This window comes from Myodes glareolus, chromosome 4, assembly GCF_982192425.1.
Source record: "Myodes glareolus chromosome 4, mMyoGla1.1, whole genome shotgun sequence".
Classification (NCBI taxonomy): domain Eukaryota; kingdom Metazoa; phylum Chordata; class Mammalia; order Rodentia; family Cricetidae; genus Myodes; species Myodes glareolus.
In genome coordinates, this window is record NC_142029.1 from 78,319,999 (window position 1) to 78,338,549 (window position 18,551).

At 45.2% G+C, this 18,551-nt stretch overlaps 1 protein-coding gene across 1 annotated transcript; it reads right to left on the minus strand.

Annotated features, from left to right (window-relative positions):
• On the minus strand, nt 1-17,442 carry Ankk1 (ankyrin repeat and kinase domain containing 1). Its single transcript, XM_085688592.2, is given in 13 exon segments — nt 1-254; nt 257-358; nt 361-714; nt 717-1,166; nt 1,169-1,258; nt 2,636-2,738; nt 2,741-2,796; nt 9,965-10,122; nt 10,620-10,688; nt 10,908-11,053; nt 12,066-12,199; nt 12,202-12,359; nt 17,294-17,442. Coding segments are annotated over 13 exon segments (2,223 nt in total).
• Between the last annotated feature and the right edge of the window lie 1,109 nt (nt 17,443-18,551).

Consider the following 18,551-nt stretch of genomic DNA (forward strand, 5'->3'; position numbering starts at 1 on the left):
CTAAGGTCCAGGCTCAGAAACTCCCAGAATGGCTAGTGGAGGCTCCTTGCCCTCCAGGAAGGTCACTATGCCCTGTTTTGGGCTGTGGAGGATCAGCTGCAGAGGTATGCAGACAACTCCATTCTTGATGTTCAGTTGGGTACCAGCCTTGATCAGAACTTTGAGAATGACTATGTTGCCTTTGAGACCAGTCAGGTGGGCAGCTGTCCAGGCCACCTTGTTGCAAGCGTGGACATCAGCACCATGCTCCAAAGGTGAATGATGCCCAGGAAGGCCCTCTTCTGCCCTGCCAGGTGGAGAGGAGTCCAGCCGGACTGTTCAGCACCACTGGGGCTGGACCCGCCCTCTAGCACCACCACCCCTCCTCCCTATGGAAGGCAGCCAGGTGCAGGGGAGTCCCATGCATACTTCTAAGAGCATCTAGGTCTACATGTCTCTCGGCCAGCAGAAGGATGATCTCCATGTGACCCTTGTAAGTTGCTAGATTTATGGGTGTTCCTTCCTGTTGCATGGGTAGCTCAAGTCTGACTCCATATCTGAGAAGCATCTTGAAGATAAGTTGCTTGCCCTTGGCTACAGCAATGTGCAATGGGCTGTAACCACTATGGTCAAGGGCATCAGGGAATTCCCCACCTTTTAGTAGGTGTTGGATGGCTCTATCTTTTCCCCTCTCCACTATCAGGTGCAGGGGTGTCCTCAAGTTTCTCTGCTGAGAAGACTGACCAGCTCAATATAGCCAAAGCAGGCAGCCACGTGGAGGGGCGTCTTACCCTCAGCCTCCTGTGGGTTGAAACCTGCCTGTCAGGAGGCCAGAAGCTGTGCCACATTCTCAAAGTTATTCTGTGCAGCTAGGCTGAGTGGGGTCCAGCTCTCATGCTCCTGGGCATCCACCAGGGTCCCATGGTTCAGGAGCAGATGGGCAATATGGTCATCCCTATTCTGGGCTTCAAAATGCAGTGGGGCCCAGTCATCCTCATCTGCCAAGTTGGCATCAGCACCATGTTCCAGGAGCAGGGCACAGAGGTCAGGTTGCTGGTCCTGGGTGGCAATGAGGAGTGGTGTATAGCCAGACATCGTCTGGCGGTCCATGTCAACTTTATGGGACAGCAGTTGCTTCACTTGCTCTAAACCACCCTGGGCCACTAGGAAGTAGAGGTACCATCTATGTGTTCATAGACATGTAGTTCTTCATCACTTGGGGCCAAGCTCTTGATGTCAGAGAGCTGTGGGGTTCACTTCAAGGAGTCACCAGAGCCTGCTAAGATAAAGGGATGGGTTGAAAAAAATTAGATCCATAACCTGGTCAGAGGTCACCTTATGTATCCCCCTGCCTTCTGGAGACAGTTTGCAGAGACAGCCTAGACTTGAGGGCAATAGCTTTCTTGGGCCACTGATTCCATTAGAGCTTGGAGCCCGTGGGTTTTACAGAGGAGGCAGGATGGAGCTGGAGCCAGGAGGCCTGAATGAAAATCCCTACTCCACCTCTGAACATCCCCTGGCTCCTGTTAGTTCTCAGCCTCTTTAAACCTCCACATCTGGCTCTTTCAAGGGGAGATGGACCACACTTGCTCACTCTACCAGTGGGAAGACAGATTAGGTAGTTAAGAATGTTCAGAGAAGAACAGGAAGAAGGCAGGCTGTGAACATCAAAACTGCACTAGAACTTGGGCTTCTGTGATACAAGACCTCCAGCTCTCGCCTCCTGCCACATCTATGTATCAGGACAAAATGACCACTGCCAAGGCCTGCCCTCTAAAGATTCTGAATTGTATGGGGTAGGCACTGGACACATTTTTTCTCATTTTTTTTCAAATAAGTCTAACACAAAGCCAATATTAATAGTCAGTGTTCTATCACTCATGACAGAAACAGGGGAAACTATTCTTAATGACACAAACATGAAGGAGAAACTGACCCAGAACTCCAAAGGCAAGGCATGGGTATTTTTGAACCATCCCTGGTGTGTGGTAGGCTTGAGAAAGAGGAAGGGGCAAGGAGGATGAGCAGAGAGAATGGATAGACCCCTTTCCTCCATGTGGAGTCTTTGGTCCCATCTCAGCATGACAGATTCACCACTGTGTGCAAGCTCCTTCTGACCTGGGAAGGCATGTACAGGGTGGGACATCAGGGATCAGATCTGGTCCTCCCTGTCTTTCCTCTCTACAGTGGATCACCCATCAGGATTCACATCCCAGCCTTCCTGGGAAACCTACCTATATCATTGCCCCTCCAACACATGTATAGAATAAATCACTAAGCAGAGAAGTTCTAGGGCTTGTCCTTCATTTAGAGGCTTCAGGGTGTATCTCTGGAATCCCCTGATAGCCCCTGATACTTCCCATGTCAGAGTAGGGACAGACTTGAAGGATAAAGCTGTTCACAGCATGACATCTTAGGATAAGGTCCTTTCCAGGGGCTCTGAGCCACAGCACCCATGTCCTTTAGAGAACAGTTGGGTGAATAAGTTAATATACCCTCTGCTAGCCTCTCAGGGTTGAAGAGTTAAGTGTGGGCTAGCTTCATTTATATTCCCCATGTTCCCCTCAGCAGTCCAGTAGCCTTGTGAATGACAGCCTTTGCCTAATCCCCACAGGCCAGCCAGAGACTATGGATGACACACAGTAGCTTCTAGCACCCCTACAGAGGACTTCCCAGCCTGCCATATCAACCTTGTAGGGCTGGCTTAGTGATGGCTTGCAAGACACCTTCCGGACTAGAGCTTCACACTCAGGGTCTGCCATGTCACAGGACTCTGGAGTAGGGACAGCAGCATGTCTGTCTTCAGGGTCACATATGCTCCACACAGATTAGAGGGAAAGAAAAAGGAGATAAAAGGCAAGCTCAAATGGAGTTCACTGCATTTTAAATATTCATATGGTTCACGAGTTCTCTTAAACATATTCCTAACTTCACGTATGTTCATGTATGCCACAATGCGGCAGGAAGCTGAGCCCTACCCTTGTCATGGCTGGGGTACACTTGGCAAATCAGTGACCCTCTAAAGGTAACTTTATTTATTTATTTATTTATTTTTCCAAAGTTTATTAAATTGTAAAAGTTTCCATTTCTGCCCCCCTCCCAACACCCTCCCACTCCCCTCACTCCCTCTCCTCCTCCCTCTCCATCCCTAAGAGCAGTCAGGGTTTCCTGCCCTGTGGGTAGTTCAAGTTCCTCCCCGCTCCCTCCAGGTCCAGGAAGGTGAGTATCCAAACAGACTGAATCCCAAAAAATCCAGTATATGCAGAGGAAACAAGTCCCAGAGTCATTGTCAATGGCTTTTCAGAAAGACTCCGGGCCAGCCACATTCAGAGAATCCGGCCACATTCAGAGAATCTGGTTGGATCACGTGCTCGTTCAGTCCCAGTCCAACTGGCCTTGGTGAACTCTCATTAGATCAGTCCCCTTGTATCAGTGGGTGATCGCACCCCTCGCGGTCCTGATTTCCTTTTTAATGTTCTTCCTCCGTCTGCTCCTCATTTGGACCTTGGGGGGCTCAGTCCGGTGCTCCAATGTGGGTCTCCGTCTGTATCACCATCCATCGTCGGATGAAGGTTCCCTCTGGTGTTGCCTTCTTTGCTCACGTTCTCTTTCCTTCTGCTTCTCGTCTGGACCTAGGGAGTTAAGTCCAGTGTTCCAATGTGGGTCTCTGTCTCTATCTCCATCCATCGTCAGATGAAGGTTCTATGGTGATAAGCAAAATATTCATCAGTATGGTCATGGGCCAAGGCGGTTCAGGCACCTTCTTCTCTGTCCAGAGAACAATCCGGGGATCTCTCCTTGGACCTGGGATCCCATCCATAATCAAGTCTCTTGCAAACCCCAAAATGACTCCCCCAGTCGAGATATATTCTTCCCTGATCCCATATCAATCCTTCCTCCCTCCCCCCATCCCAGTCTCCCGAGCTTTCCCCATTCCTCCCCTACTCCCTTCTCTCTAACCCTCTCCCCTTCCAACAACCCTCCCACCCACCCCCCCATGCACCCGAGGTTACCTGGGACTTTTGTCTATTTCCAATCTCCAGGAGGATAAGTACATGATTTTCTTCAGGTTCACCTTCTTATTTAGCTTCTCTAGGATCTCGAATAATAGGCTAAAAGACCTTTAATTATGGTTAGAATCCACTTATGAGTGAATACATACCATATTCCTCTTTTTGGGTCTGGTTTACCTCACTCAGTAAAGCGTTTTCTATGTCCATCCATTTGCATGCAAAATTCAAGATGTCATTGTTTTTTACCGCTGAGTAAAACTCTGGTGTATATATGTTCCACACCTTCTTTAACCATTCTTCTATTGAGGGGCACCTAGGTTGTTTCCAGGTTCTGGCTATTACAAATAGTGCTGCTATGAACATAGTTGAACAAATGCTTTTGTAGTATGATAGGGCATCTCTTGGGTATATTCCCAAGAGTGGAATTGCTGGGTCTAGAGGGAGGTTGACTCCCAGTTTCCTGAGAAACCGCCACACTGATTTCCACAGTGGCTGTACAAGTTTGCATTCCCACCAACAATGGATGAGAGTTCCCCTCTCTCCACATCCTCTCCAGCATAGGCTATCATTGGTGTTTTTTACTTTAGCTAATCTGACCGGTGTAAAATGGTATCTCATAGTTGTTTGATTTGCATTTCCTTGATCGCTAAGGATGTTGAGCATGACCTTAAGTGTCTTTTGGTCATTTGTAGTTCTTCTGTTGAGAATTCTCTGTTCAGATCAGCACCCCATTTTTTTAATTGGGTTAATTAGAGTTTTATTGTCCAATTTCTTGAGTTCTTTGTATATATTGGAGATCAGGCCTTTATCTGATGAGGGGTTGGTGAAGATCTTCTCCCAGTCAGAAGGTAGCCTTTTTGTCTTACTGACGGTGTCCTTTGCTTTACAGAAGCTTCTCAGTTTCAGGAGGTCCCATTTATTCATTGATTCTCTTATTGTCTGTGCTACTGGGGTTCTACCTAGGAAGTGGTCTCCTGTGCCTATGTCTTGTAGACTACTTCCCACTTTCTCTTCTATCTGGTTCAAAGTGGTCAGATTAATGTTGAGGTCTTTAATCCATTTGGACTTGATTTTTGTGCATGGTGATAGATATGGATCTACTTTCATTCTTCTACAGGTTGACATCCAGTTATGCCAGCACCATTTGTTAAAGATGCTTTCCTTCTTTCATTGCATACCTTTAGCCTCCTTGTCAAAAATCAAGTGTTCATAGGTTTGTGGGTTAATATCTGGGTCTTCTATTCGATTCCACAGGTCGACTTCTCTGTTCTTATGCCAGTACCAAGCTGTTTTCAATACTGTAGCTGTGTAATAGAGTTTGAAGTCAGGGATGGTTATACCTCCAGAAGTTCCTTTATTATATAAATCGTTTTGGCTATCCTGGGTTTTTTTGTTTTTCCATATAAAATTAATTATTATTCTCTCAAGGTCTGTGAAGAAGTTTGATGGGATTTTGATGGGGACTGCATTGTATCTATAGATTGCTCTTGGTAGAATTGTCATTTTTACTATGTTGATCCTCCCAATCCAAGAGCAAGGGAGATCTTTCCATTTTCTGGTATCCTCTTCAATTTCTTTCTTCAAAGACTTAAAGTTCTTGTCAAATAGATCTTTCACTTCCTTGGTCAGAGTTATCCCAAGGTATTTTATGCTATTTGTGGCTATCGTGAAAGGTGAAGTTTCTCTAATTTCCCTCCCTGCTTCTTTATCCTTTGTGTATAGGAGGGCAACTGATTTTTTGGAGTTGATCTTGTATCCTGCCACATTACTAAAGGTGTTTATCAGCTGTAGGAGTTCTTTGGTAGAGTTTTTGGGGTCACTTATGTACACTATCATATCGTCTGCAAATAACGAAAGTTTAACTTCTTCCTTTCCAATTCGAATCCTCTTGATCCCCTTATGTTGTCGTATTGCTATTGCTAGAACTTCTAGCACTATATTGAAGAGGTATGGGGAGAGTGGACAGCCTTGTCTTGTTCCTGATTTCAATGGAATGGCTTTGAGTTTCTCTCCGTTCAGTTTGATGTTAGCTGTCGGCTTGCTGTAAATAGCTTTTATTATATTTAGGTATGATCCTTGTATCCCCAATCTCTCCAACACCTTTATCATAAAGGGATGTTGGATTTTGTCAAATGCTTTTTTCAGCATCTAATGAGATGATCATATGGTTTTTTCTTTCAGTTTATTTATATGATGGATTACATTGATGGATTTGCGTATGTTGAACCAGCCCTGCATCTCTGGAATGAAGCCTACTTGATCATAATGGATATTTTTTCTAATGTGTTCTTGGAATCGGTTTGCCAGGATTTTGTTGAGAATTTTTGCGTCAATGTTCATGAGTGAGATTGGCCTGTAATTCTCTTTCTTGGTTGTGTCTTTATGCGGTTTTGGTATCAGGGTAACTGTAGCTTCATAAAAAGAGTTTGGCAATGACTCTTCTGTTTCTATATTGTGAAATACCTTAAGGAGAATAGGTATCAGCTCTTCTTGGAAGTTCTGGTAGAATTCTGCATTGAAACCATCTGGCCCTGGGCTTTTTTTTGGTTGGGAGGTTTTTGATAACAGCTTCTAATTCTTCGCGACTAACAGGTCTATTTAGATTGTTCACCTGGTCTTGATTTAACTTTGGTAAATGGTATTTATCTAAAAACCAGTCCATTTCTTGTACATTTTCCAACTTTGTGCCATATAAACTCTCGCAGTAAGATCTAATGATTCTCTGAATTTCCACTGTGTCTGTTGTTATGTCCCCCTTTTCATTTCTGATCTTATTAATTTGAGTGTTCTCTCTCTGCCGTTTGATTAGTTTGGCTAGGGGTTTGTCAATCTTGTTGATTTTCTCCAAGAACCAACTTTTTGTTTCGTTGAATTTTTGGATTGTTTTCTGTGATTCTATTTTGTTGATTTCAGCCTTCAGTTTGATTATTTCCAATCTTCTACTCCTCCTGGGAGAGTCTGCTTCTTTTTTTTCCAGAGCTTTTAGGTGTGCTGTTAAGTCTCCAATATGTGCTTTCTCCGTTTTCTTTAATTGGGCACTTAGTGCTATGAACTTTCCTCTTAGCACTGCTTTCATTGTGTCCCATAGGTTTGAGTATGTTGTGTCTTTATTTTCATTAAATTCAAGGAAGACTTTAATTTCTTTCTTTATTTCTTCCTTGACCCAGGGATGATTCAGTAGTTGACTGTTCAACTTCCACGCATTTGTAGGCTTTCTGGTGTTCGAATTGTTATTGAATTCTAACTTTATTCCGTGGTAATCCGACAAGACACAGGTGGTTACTAATATTTTTTTGTATCTGTGGAAGTTTGCTTTGTTACCGAGTATGTGGTCAATTTTCGAGACGGTTCCATGAGCTGCAGAGAAGAAGGTATATTCTTTCCTTTTTGGGTGGAATGTTCTATAGATATCTGTTAAGTCCATTTGATTCATTACCTCTAGTAATTCTCTTATTTCTCTGTTGAGTTTCTGTTTGATTGACCTGTCCATTGGTGAGAGAGGTGTGTTGAAGTCTCCTACTATTAGTGTGTGTGGTTTGATGACTGCCTTGAGTTCTAAAAGTTTTTCTTTTACACAAGTGGGTGCTTTTATATTAGGGGCATAGATATTCAGGATTGAGACTTCCTCCTGATTAATTGTTCCTGTTATGAGTATGAAATGTCCATCTCCATCTCTTCTGATTGATTTTAGTTTGAAGTCAATTTTGTTAGATATTAGAATGGCCACACCAGCTTGTTTCTTAGGTCCATTTGCTTGGAAAACCTTTTCCCAACCCTTTACTCTGAGTAGATGTCTATCTTTGTGGTTGAGGTGGGTTTCCTGTAAACAGCAGAATGTTGGATCCTGTTTTCTTATCCAGTCTCTTAGTCTGTGCCTTTTTATAGGTGAGTTGAGTCCATTAATATTAAGTGATATTAATGACCAGTGGTTGTTGATTCCAGTTATTATTTTGTGTGTGTGTGTGTAGTAGAGTTTATGTGTTTCTCTTCTTTGAGTTGTGGTTGTGAAGGGTCGTTAGATGTCTGGGTTATTGTAGGCAGTGATGGCAATGTTGGATTCCTTGGGTTGCGATTTTCCTTCTATTACTTTCTGTAAGGCTGGATTTGTGGCTACGAATTATTTAAATTTATTTTTATCCTGGAATATTTTGTTTTCTCCGTTGATAGTGAACGATAGCTTGGCTGGGTATAGTAGTCTGGGTTTGCATCCATGGTCTCTTAGTTTCTGCAGTACCTCTATCCAGGATCTTCTGGCTTTCATGGTTTCCATAGAGAAGTCTGGTGTAAGCCTGATAGGTTTACCTTTATAAGTCACTTGACCTTTTTCCTTTGCAGCTCTTAATATTCTTTCTTTAATCTGTATGTTTTGTGTTTTGATTATTATATGGCGAGGGATGGTTTTTTTTGATCCAGTCTATTCGGTGTTCTGTATGCTCCTTGAACCTTCATAGGAATATCGTTCTTTAGATTGTGAAAGTTTTCTTCTATAATTTTGTTGAATATATTTTCTGGGCCTTTGATCTGCAGTTCTTCTTCTTCTTCAATCCCTATTATTCTTAGATTTGGTTTTTCTATTGTGCCCCAGATTTCCTGAATGTTTTTGTGAAGAGAATTTGTTGGATTTGCCGTTTTCTTTGACCAGAGCATTTATTTTCTCTATGATATCTTCAGAATCTGAGATTCGTTCTTCTATCTCTTGAATTCTATTGGTTATGCTTGATTCTGTAGTCTCCGTTCATTTACCTAGGTTTTTCATATCCAGCCGGTTCTCGGTTTGTGTTTTCTTCATTGCCTCCATTTCAGTTTTCAATTCTTGGGCTGTTTCCTTTACCTGTTTGATTGTTTTTTCTTGGTTTCTCAGGGTATCATTCACGGATTTACTTATTTCTTCAAACTTTTTGTTATATTTCTCATCCATTTCTATACTCATTTCTTCAAACTTTTTGTTATACTTCTCATCCAATTCTTTAAGGGAGTTATTCATATCCTGTTTAAGGGACTCTATTGCTTTCATAATGGCACTTTTTTCCACTTCTTCTGGGTTAGTGTGTTCAAGTCCTTCTATTGTAGGGTCGTTGGGATCTGGTGTTTTCATGTTGTTTTTCAGATTGTTGGAGGAGGTCTTGCCTTGGCGTCTGCCCATCTCTTCCTTCAAATGCTCTCTATTGGAACTTCTGGTAGCGGGTCAGGTTCCCTTGTTGGGCAGGGAATTCACTGATAGAATGCCTACCTTTCCTCAGGCAGGCTATTGAAGCACAGGCACTCCCTCTTTCCGGGATGCGCCTACAGTGCAGGCCCAGCATGCAAGGCAGCTGAGCTGGGGAAATTTTATGGCCCCAGTGGGAAGGGAGAAATATAGGAATTTGTACCTGGATGGAAGCTAGGATGGCAGGCGGGAGAGCTTAGCAGGGTAGAGCCAGCACTGCAGGGTGACCTGGGAGTCTATGGGGTCAGGAACGTCCGAGCTCCTCCTCGCAGGGCCCCTGCTGCAGGCCCGAAGCAAACTCACCCCTCCGATGGCCCTCTGGATGGAAGCTGGGATGGCTGGAGGGGGAGCTATTTATTTATTTATTTATTTATTTATTTATTTATTTATTATAGAAGGAGACGGCAAGTTCCATTTGATCTCTAAGATGCTCACCCCTCTCTGTGTTGTCCCTAGAGGACCGGATAACCTCATCCCGTCCAGCCTATGACCTTATAGACCCCACCATACTCAAAGTCCCCAGAGATAGCTACAGAGCTCAGTGGCAGGACCAGGCTCAGATGTTATGGCTCCCATTTGCTGACTCTGTGTCCCTTAGGCACATGGTGAACACTCTTTGACAATCCACCCCCATCTGTACAGCTCAGAGAGTCTGCCTCCCAGCCCCACCCTAAAAATGTCTTATTCCTCGTTCTCAGGTCTAGTGCCAACGGTGTCTCCCGTCCCTCCCTCTTTAGCTCATCAGCATGGAACAGTGGGTACTTACTTAGAAAGCATGGTCTCTTCTTGGGGTCTTGGTCCCGGCAGTGTTTCATCAGGTCCAACATCTGATGGGCCTCCTCTGGTCATTTGGCAGAGACAGGCTGCAAGGGGGGCCTCATGCCTGCAGCTGCCTGGATGATGATGTTCATCATATTGAGCCCTACAAGGGAAGATCCAGGCTGTGCAGGTTTCCAAAGGTGAGACGAGAGGGCTGGCAAGTGGGCGGAAGCTGGAAGGATCCTGACAGGATGGGAATGCAGTAGGTGCCCTATGCATGCTCAGGGAGTAGACAACAAGAGTCTCAGACCTACTTGAAGCTCCGGTTGAGCTGCTGGGTTGCTGATACAGCTCTAGCCAAGACTCAGCATGATCTCCACATCTTTTTTCTGTGCAAGGGCAGCAGAATAGACAAGCAGGCCTGGGGAAAAGCTTCAGCTTTCCACATTTTAAAGTGCTGGGGGCTTGGGTTATTAGGATCTGCGAACAAGGTCAAGGTTGATGTTTGCTTACTATGACATAAGTTCTAGCATTTGTGGGATAGAGGAAGCGGAGTAAGGTAGAAACCATGAGGGGCTCACACCATGGTTCACACAGTCCATTATTCCTCTTGTTCTCCAACCTCAGCCTCCCACAGGCATAGAGCCACGAGCATCTGTTATGTGTATGGTTTATTTTGTGTGAGAATCTCCCAGATGACAATCCCAAAGCTGTAATGAGGAATATATTAGCTGGGAGACAGACGAGTATTCATGATCCCTAGCCAAGGGACACCACAGTCTCTACAATCTCAGGAGTTCCTCTCCAGATCCTTCTCAACTCTTCCCCTCTATCAGCACCTGGAGGAACTGTTCCTGATCCTCGTCCTGCCCTATCTGCCAGGCATAGGGACCTGGCTGGGGTAACAGTCCATCATACGACGTAGAACCTAGCTGCCCACTCATCTGTACACATCATATTCAGGCCCTGGAGCCCTGCTATTCTCCAGGAACGTTTCAAGAGGAATGTAGCTGAGTGTGACCCTCAGAGCCGATCTCTCAGTGTACTGCATGTGGGTTGACTGCTGCATCAACCTGGACAGGCCAAAATCTGAAATCTGGAAGAAAACCAAATGCCAAGGACAGGGTAGCAACAGCCACCTTCCAGAGGCCATCTGCAGCTCCTCCCGGCTGCCTTTATCAGTATATGCTGTTCTATTAATCACATATAATTTCAGCTTCACTGCCTTCCAGCTCTACTACCCACTCCCTAGATGGTCTTGAACCATCTTCTCCATGCGCCAATTTCCTCATCTGTAGGATGAGACCCTATAGATCTTCAGGTGCCTTGTTCTTCTCATTTCCGTGGGTTCTGGGACACTCACAACATCTGTTTATCCTTCTCTGCTTCCAGACTTTGAGACTCATTTACCATTCATTAAGGGACAAGGAAATGGGGTTCGGAGTCAGCTCTTTAAACCACACACCAGCATGAGGGGTGGGCATTCAGATAGAGTGTTCATACATTAAGAACATATTTTATTCATTTTTGAGACACTTTCCCTGCTTCAGAGAGCTGTTACTTCACTTTGCTCAACCTTAAAAAATTAAGTCTCATTGAATGCTTATATACTGCCACTAGGGTCAGCAAGATGAAGTAACAAAGATTTCACGGGAGTATGTAAGAAGTATATAAGTATATATTGAGATAGATTGAGAAAGTTCTCCCCAAGGAGGTGATGATCAATCTGAGAGCTATGATTAAGACTTTCTAGATAGAGAGAGAGTTGGGAAACAGAATGTGCAAAGGCTCTTGAAGGCAAAAAGGATTACTGAAGGTTTTGAGCACTGAAGAAAAAGGCCATTATGGTTTAATGAAAATCTCCTTTGTACATATTCCTTCTCCAGACAAAGAACGTGAAGGGTAGAGATTATTTATCAATCTCAGAAGTGTGGCCCAGAGAGCACTGATAAGGGTACCACAACCCACAGTCTCATGTCACAAAGTTGTCTGCTCACCCGTTTCTGTTTTACTATCTAGCCAAACAGAAAATGGCTCAAACTCTTAGCGGGTTCAGTGATTGGCAGGTAGATAATCCTGCTACATGGAGGAGGACTGGCATACATCACCTTGACATGCATGTTGCTGTCCAGTAAGATGTTGCCTGGCTTGAGGTCCAGGTGGAGCAGGTATAGCTTAAAGCTGTGGAGGAACTTCCTGGCCAAGCTGGTCTCGTGGATGATGCGGAACTTGAGTGGCCACTGAGGCTGTGGGTAGGTAGTGTCTTCTCCAGGGAACCACTGACCACGATCTCTAGTACAATGCCCAGAGGCTGCTTGCATACCCCATAGACGGACACGAAGTGTTGAAACTTCATCTTCTCCATTTTGACTGCTTCTTCAAAGAGACAACTCATCTCAGAGCTGGGGAGAACCAGGGATGGGATGGAGGAAAGGGGAACACTAATGACCTGAGCTACTGGCAGAACATACTAACTCAGCAGGATGCAAACTGAAGAGACCCAGAGAAACCTCAAAGCTTGCGAGGTAGTGGAGAGCAGTGAGACTATAGGAATACCACAGGAAGCCAGGACTGGGGCTCAAGCTGTTATCAGTGAAAAGGCAAAGGGTTTGCAGGCTTGGGAGTCTGTGCATCCTGCAGAGCCAGCCATAGAAAGCCTGGAACATAGCCTGCCATTTATCCTGCCCACTTGCTTTCATGTGTATCTCCCCTGGCAGCCTTTGAGCTCCTGGAAGGCCAGCATTATACTTCATGCTTCTATTTTGAAATAACATCTATTACTATTTTGATTATGAAAATAATACATGCAACCCATAGAAAGCCTAGGAGGTACAGAGAGGTGTAAAACAGAAAATTAAACTACCACTAATCCAACCTTGCAGAGTTGGTCTCGACTAACATTTTAGTGTGTTCTTTTATGACGTTTTCCAGGAATTTCTTTTCCCTTTCTCCCTACCTTTTGTGCCTCCCTCTTTTCTCTCGCTTCCATGCATTGTTATTCTATGGAAGCATGGTCTTTAGTGGATGCAGGGTAGTCCGTGCTATGGATGAACTATAATCAGTACTTTTGTGCCCCTCCCTCACCCCCACGCCTGGCCAAGCACTGCACAATATGTCTTTGTGGAAGTGAGCTGAAGTCAAGACTTAAGAGGAAGCCCTGTAAAACAAGCACCATGGGCCCTCTCTCTCACTTGCTGGGTGTGCCCACAGAATTACAAATATGCAAACTGTGAGAGACTGGGAATTGCAGGGATAGGGGTTAACAAGGAATGGCATCTTGAAAAAGCAAGATATCTGCAAAACTGTGCTGGTGCTGCAGTGGGATGCTGCTGACAGCTGACGAGATGCTCTCAGGGTCACCCTGGGAAACCAGTCAGAGGGTCTGGACTCTAGGAACATCTTCTGTTCTCCAGGCATCTGAGTGGCTGGTTATTTCAGGGTTAGCCTCCTTTAACCCTTCTGCTCTTTCAGACATCTTCCAGACAGCTCTGGGGGTGTTTTTAATCCTCTCTCTTTCTCTTGGGTACCAGAGTAGAAACCAGAGTAATCTCTGCCTCAAGGTGGAAAATTATGGCTGCTTTAGAAAGCATTACCTCCAGGCTTAGTTCTATCACTTGAGATGTGTGTGACTTTGGACAGGATTCTCAGGGTCTCACATCTTTGCTTGGTTTCTGTCTCTCTGGCTTCAGTTCCCATTGCCTCCAGCCCTCAGCAGGCAGTGTAAATCTCTCTACTCTTACACTAGCCTTGTGCATATTCCCCTGCATCTCCTCCAGTCATTCTGTTCTTCTCCGTATCCTTTGCTAATTTAGAATGCTCGTCCCTTGCAGTCAGTTCAGGCTCTCTGCTCATCCCACCTCACTTTCCAATTTCTCTGGTCACGATCAGCATCTTCGATCAGACATTTGATGCTTAATACTTCATGTGTCTAAAGCTTGACTCTTCCTCTCCCCGTAAGACTGCCTTATGCATCCCAACCAATGCGCTCTCCACCCCCCAGGCCTCAGACAGGCCCTAGATTCCTCTTTGACCTCTGATTTCATTCCCACAACTAGTTTCACCACTGAAATCCAGTAAGGATCTGGTTACTTCCTACTACCTCTGCAACTTGCCTCTGAGTCCAAACCTCCTAAATGGACTTCCTGCTGTTACTTTTGTCCTCCAATCAAATACTTTAAAATATAAATGTATATAGGATGGGATGGAGACATGATTCAGCAGTTAAGAGTGCATACTGCTCTTTCAGAGGATCCAAGTTCTGTTACCAGCACCCATGTGAAGTGACTCACAATCACCTGTCTCTCAAAACCCAGGCAGAGCTGACACCTCTGGCCTCTGTGGACATCTCTGCAGACCTCACCTTCACACAGATACAATAAAAATAAATCTTTAAAAAAAAAACCCACTGCTCTCCCAGGAGCCATCCAACGGCTTTCTTCTGTCTCAGAGCTGAAGACACAGGTCTCTCAAAGCCTGACAAAGGTCCTTGTGGGCTCCCCCATCTTCACTCCTGACACAGCTCCCTGACCTCATTGCTTCCTAACCCATCCCCCCTTTTCTGCCCATATGCCAAGCACGTTGCCCCTTCAGGAACTCAGCTTGTGCTGTTTCCTCTGCTTAGACTACCTTCACTCACAGAACCAAGTGGCCTGCCCATTCATCTGCTTCAAAGACAACTCACGTGGACTTAATAGTGTTTTAGAGACCCATTCATCTGCTCCAAAGACAACTCAGATGGCTTTAATAATGTTTCAGAGACAAGCCTCAGTAAATGGCATCTCTACCTCAGTTCTATCACCACTTATCCCTGCAACATGCGGGTGACCAAATCTATTCTTGGAAGATCCCATTGCTTAAGTCTTTGGTCTATCAGTCAAGAAAGTGTCTAGAAGTCCTAAGTGCTATAAATAAAAATTCTATTTGTTTATCTACTCATTGCTTCCTCTATTAGAATCCAAGCTCCCTGAGGGCAGGGGCTGATGTTCTTGGGTTCTCAGGTTTGTTCACTTTGGGTCCATAATGGATGATATTGTTTCCACCTAGCTTCAATTATTCCCTGAAACGTATGGAGTGTGAATATTAATAATGCCTTTTCTATGGCATACACTTGACTCTTCTTGGCTGAAAGACACCTTATCCTCAGCATATGCGTGGTCCTAGGACGGTTCTCCTCAAACGTGGGATTCATGATCTCTATGAACCATCACTCAACAAATACCTATTTAACAATAACTGTGCCAGAAACTAGCAGTGAGCAAAACAGCGATGAGCTTCCGTGGTCCCAGAGTGACACTCTAGTGGGTGCGGTCTTCCCCTGGCTTGCCAGGCAGACCTCAGCACCCTTTGCTTTTGTGCGTCCCACAGTCAGGCAGCACCAGCACAAGGTCATGCTGCTTCTTACCTGCCTTCCTTTCATGCTGCCACCACTACCAGCACTATAGTCTGGGTCTCCAGCATCTCCTGCCTGTAGATGCGGGTCTCTTGACAAGAACCGCATCCATTCTGCCCCTCCAGTCCATTCCTCAACTGCACATCTGACTGTTTCCCTTCCACACTGTTCTCCAAGCTGGATGCAAACCCCTCAGTGTCTTTCCCCTGCTCCTTCATGTCTTCAGCTCCATCTCTAAGGCCTTCCCCTTACCTCTGTACACATTGTTCTTCTTGTCACAGGACCTTTATATCTCCATTGTATGCGAACTTCCTCCTCCCCTACTTAAGTCACACTCATACTTCCCATTTCAGAGAAGGTTTTCTGATCTCAGGCAAACTCTGTCAGAAAGAGCTCAAAGGACCAACTGCACACCATTTATTTCCTACGTGTGCCACAGGGACACACGCAGATTATGTGGTTAATGTCTCTCTCCCTCTGAGCTGCAAGCTCCAGGGAGTGGTAACATGTCTACGGTGCTCATCAATTCCTCCCAGGGTCCAGTATAGAAGTCAGCAATTAGCCTTCATCAAGTAGATGGATGGATGGATGGATGGATGGATGGATGGATGGATGGATGGATGAGGGATCTAATGAAGCAATAGTCTCAAAGCTCCAAATGTAGCCATCCATACATAACACACACTAGTTATAGTTATTAATAATTTTATTATTCCTTTCCACTCCTAAGAACTTGGGAAGGAATATGGGGGCAGGGAGACTTTATCATAGGTGCAGTATAGGCAGGTCAATACTATCAGCTTCCTTGTACTATTTATGAACATGTTTCTTTGCACGTGTGTGTGAATGTGCATGTTTCATCGCTCATATGTATGCATGTGAAAGTCACAGGACAGTTTGCAGAAGTCAGTTTTCTCCTCCCACTCTCTGGGTACTGGGGATCAAACTCAGTCATCAAGCTTGGCTGCAAATGCCTTTATTTGCCAAGCCATCTCACCAACTTCCCTCGCGCTCTCCATTTCAAAGACTATACACGGTTTGGACAAATCTCAGAGTCGTCTGGCCCTATTTCAAAGCCGAGTACTCTGCAGAGAAGAGCTAGTACAAAGGCTGCAGCTGGGGGCATTGTCAAATCACAGAAAACGTAACAAACAGCATCTAAGAAAGAGTCACTGAGTTTCCAATTGATATCCCAAGAGACTTTATGGGAGGACATGTTTTCATACTCAGGCCTAGCTTCTCAGACGTTTCCTTCCAGGCTGTGAGGGGAAGCACATAGCAGGAACACACGGTGAAGTCAGGGGCAGTAACAGAAAAGCATGGCTGTAACCCATACTATGACAGCCAGGATCCAAAACAGACAAATGTATGGGACTTTGCACTTGACTTTCCAGCAGGATTTATGTCAGCTGGCAAATGGCTTGGGTGAGTCCTGCCTTCAGTTTATCCCCCTTGGAAGACTAGCAGTGTGGTAATAGCTACCGGGTGATGTCCTACTGGGGCATCACCTCCAGTCCTCTCCAGCCTACAGGGACTGGCATGGCAAGAGGAAAGGTAATAACTTGCAAGTCATTGAGCAAAGAGGTACATTTCTTGAAAAGCTCAGTCCTGTCTAGGAAAAATAGACAAGGCAGAGCGTGTTTCTGCATTATCACACAAGAAGAAGGAGCAGAGCAAGGCAAAGAGGCCAGACAGACGAAGACATTTTTTGCAAGGTGGTTCCTACTCACCTTTGACCTCTTGAGATGCTAACAGCAGGCATTATTTACCTACTTATTGGGGGCTCAAAGAAAGAGCTTACTCTGGGTAATTCAGATCACAGGGTCCATTTAAAAGCACCCAGACAGTTACCATCCTCAACCCCAGCTCATCCCTTCCTATGAGCTCCCTAGACCAAAAGTTTGTTCTACCTCAGTCTCTCCTGTGTGGAAACAGGCTGTCAGCTACCTGGTTTCCTTCTGGAGGCACAGGGAGCATTTGATGGCATACTGGGTCCTCCAGCGCTTGTGCCTGGCCTGAAACACCTGGCTGAAGCCACCACTGGCTACTTGGTGCCATTCTCTCCACCCCTTCCCTTCCCTCCCCTCCCCTCCCATTCCCTTCCCTCTTCTCTCCCCTTCTGAAGCACAAGTCCCAGTTTCCTGAATGCATTTCCCAGCTTGCTGCCTCTGCTTCCTGCTCTTCAGGTTTGGGAGGGTGAGAATGGTGAGGTGAACCAGTGCTCCCTCTTTCTCTACCTGCCAAAGTGGGGGAAAACCAGCCAGCCCAGAGCCTGAGGCCGCAGAAGAAGAAAGTGAGCCTTCCCGGGTGCATGGTCACTAAGGTCAAGCATGCGTGTAAACCTCACGGGTCAGTTCGGTGGCCCACAGTCCTGTAGTAATCTGGACACTGCTGAAAACCAATAGAGCTTTTCTCCAAACCAGAATAACAGGTCATTTTCATATAGGAAAATTGCCTTGCTTGTCTTCATTCTCCACCCTCCAAAGGTGCTGCAGAGGGAGTGCTAAGTGTGCTCTGATAGGCTCCACCTCAGCTATGCGCTGAGGGCAGGGCTAGTCACCTTAAAGGAATGAATGCATTCAGGAAGCTGGGGCATATGTTCCTGAAAGAGAAGAGAGAAGAGGGAAGAGGAGGAGAGGGAAGGAGAGAGGAAGGGAGGGGAGGGAAGGGGAGGGGAAGGGAGGGGAGGGGAGGGGAGGAGAAAAAGAGAGGAGATAAACTATAGCATCAGTGGCTTGCTTTTTTCTCCTTTAGCAGTTATTGGGCCTCATTTTTCTTTTTATTTTTCAGCTCTCTCTGGTTTTTTCCCATCTGTAAAATAGAATGATTTGGTCATTGGAATATCCATTTACTCAAACCTTATACAAACATTAAATCTAAATGGAGCATAGACTTAAATATAAAATAGAAATGTAAAACATTTAGGAAAAAACTATTCTTTTTCCTTGACATTTTTGAGGCATGGTTTTACTATGAGTTCTAGATCGCTCTTGAGATCACCATGTAACCAAGGCTGGCCTTGAACTCATGGTCCTCTTACCTCTGCTTCCCAAGCATTGGGGATTGCAGGTACGCATGACTTCACCTGGTCCTATAATAAAATACTCCTGGCCCAGAGTAAGGCAAAAAACCATGAGACTTAATACCACAAGCTGGTTCATAAGATGAAAAAATTAAGAAAGTTAACATCAAAATGAAACATTTG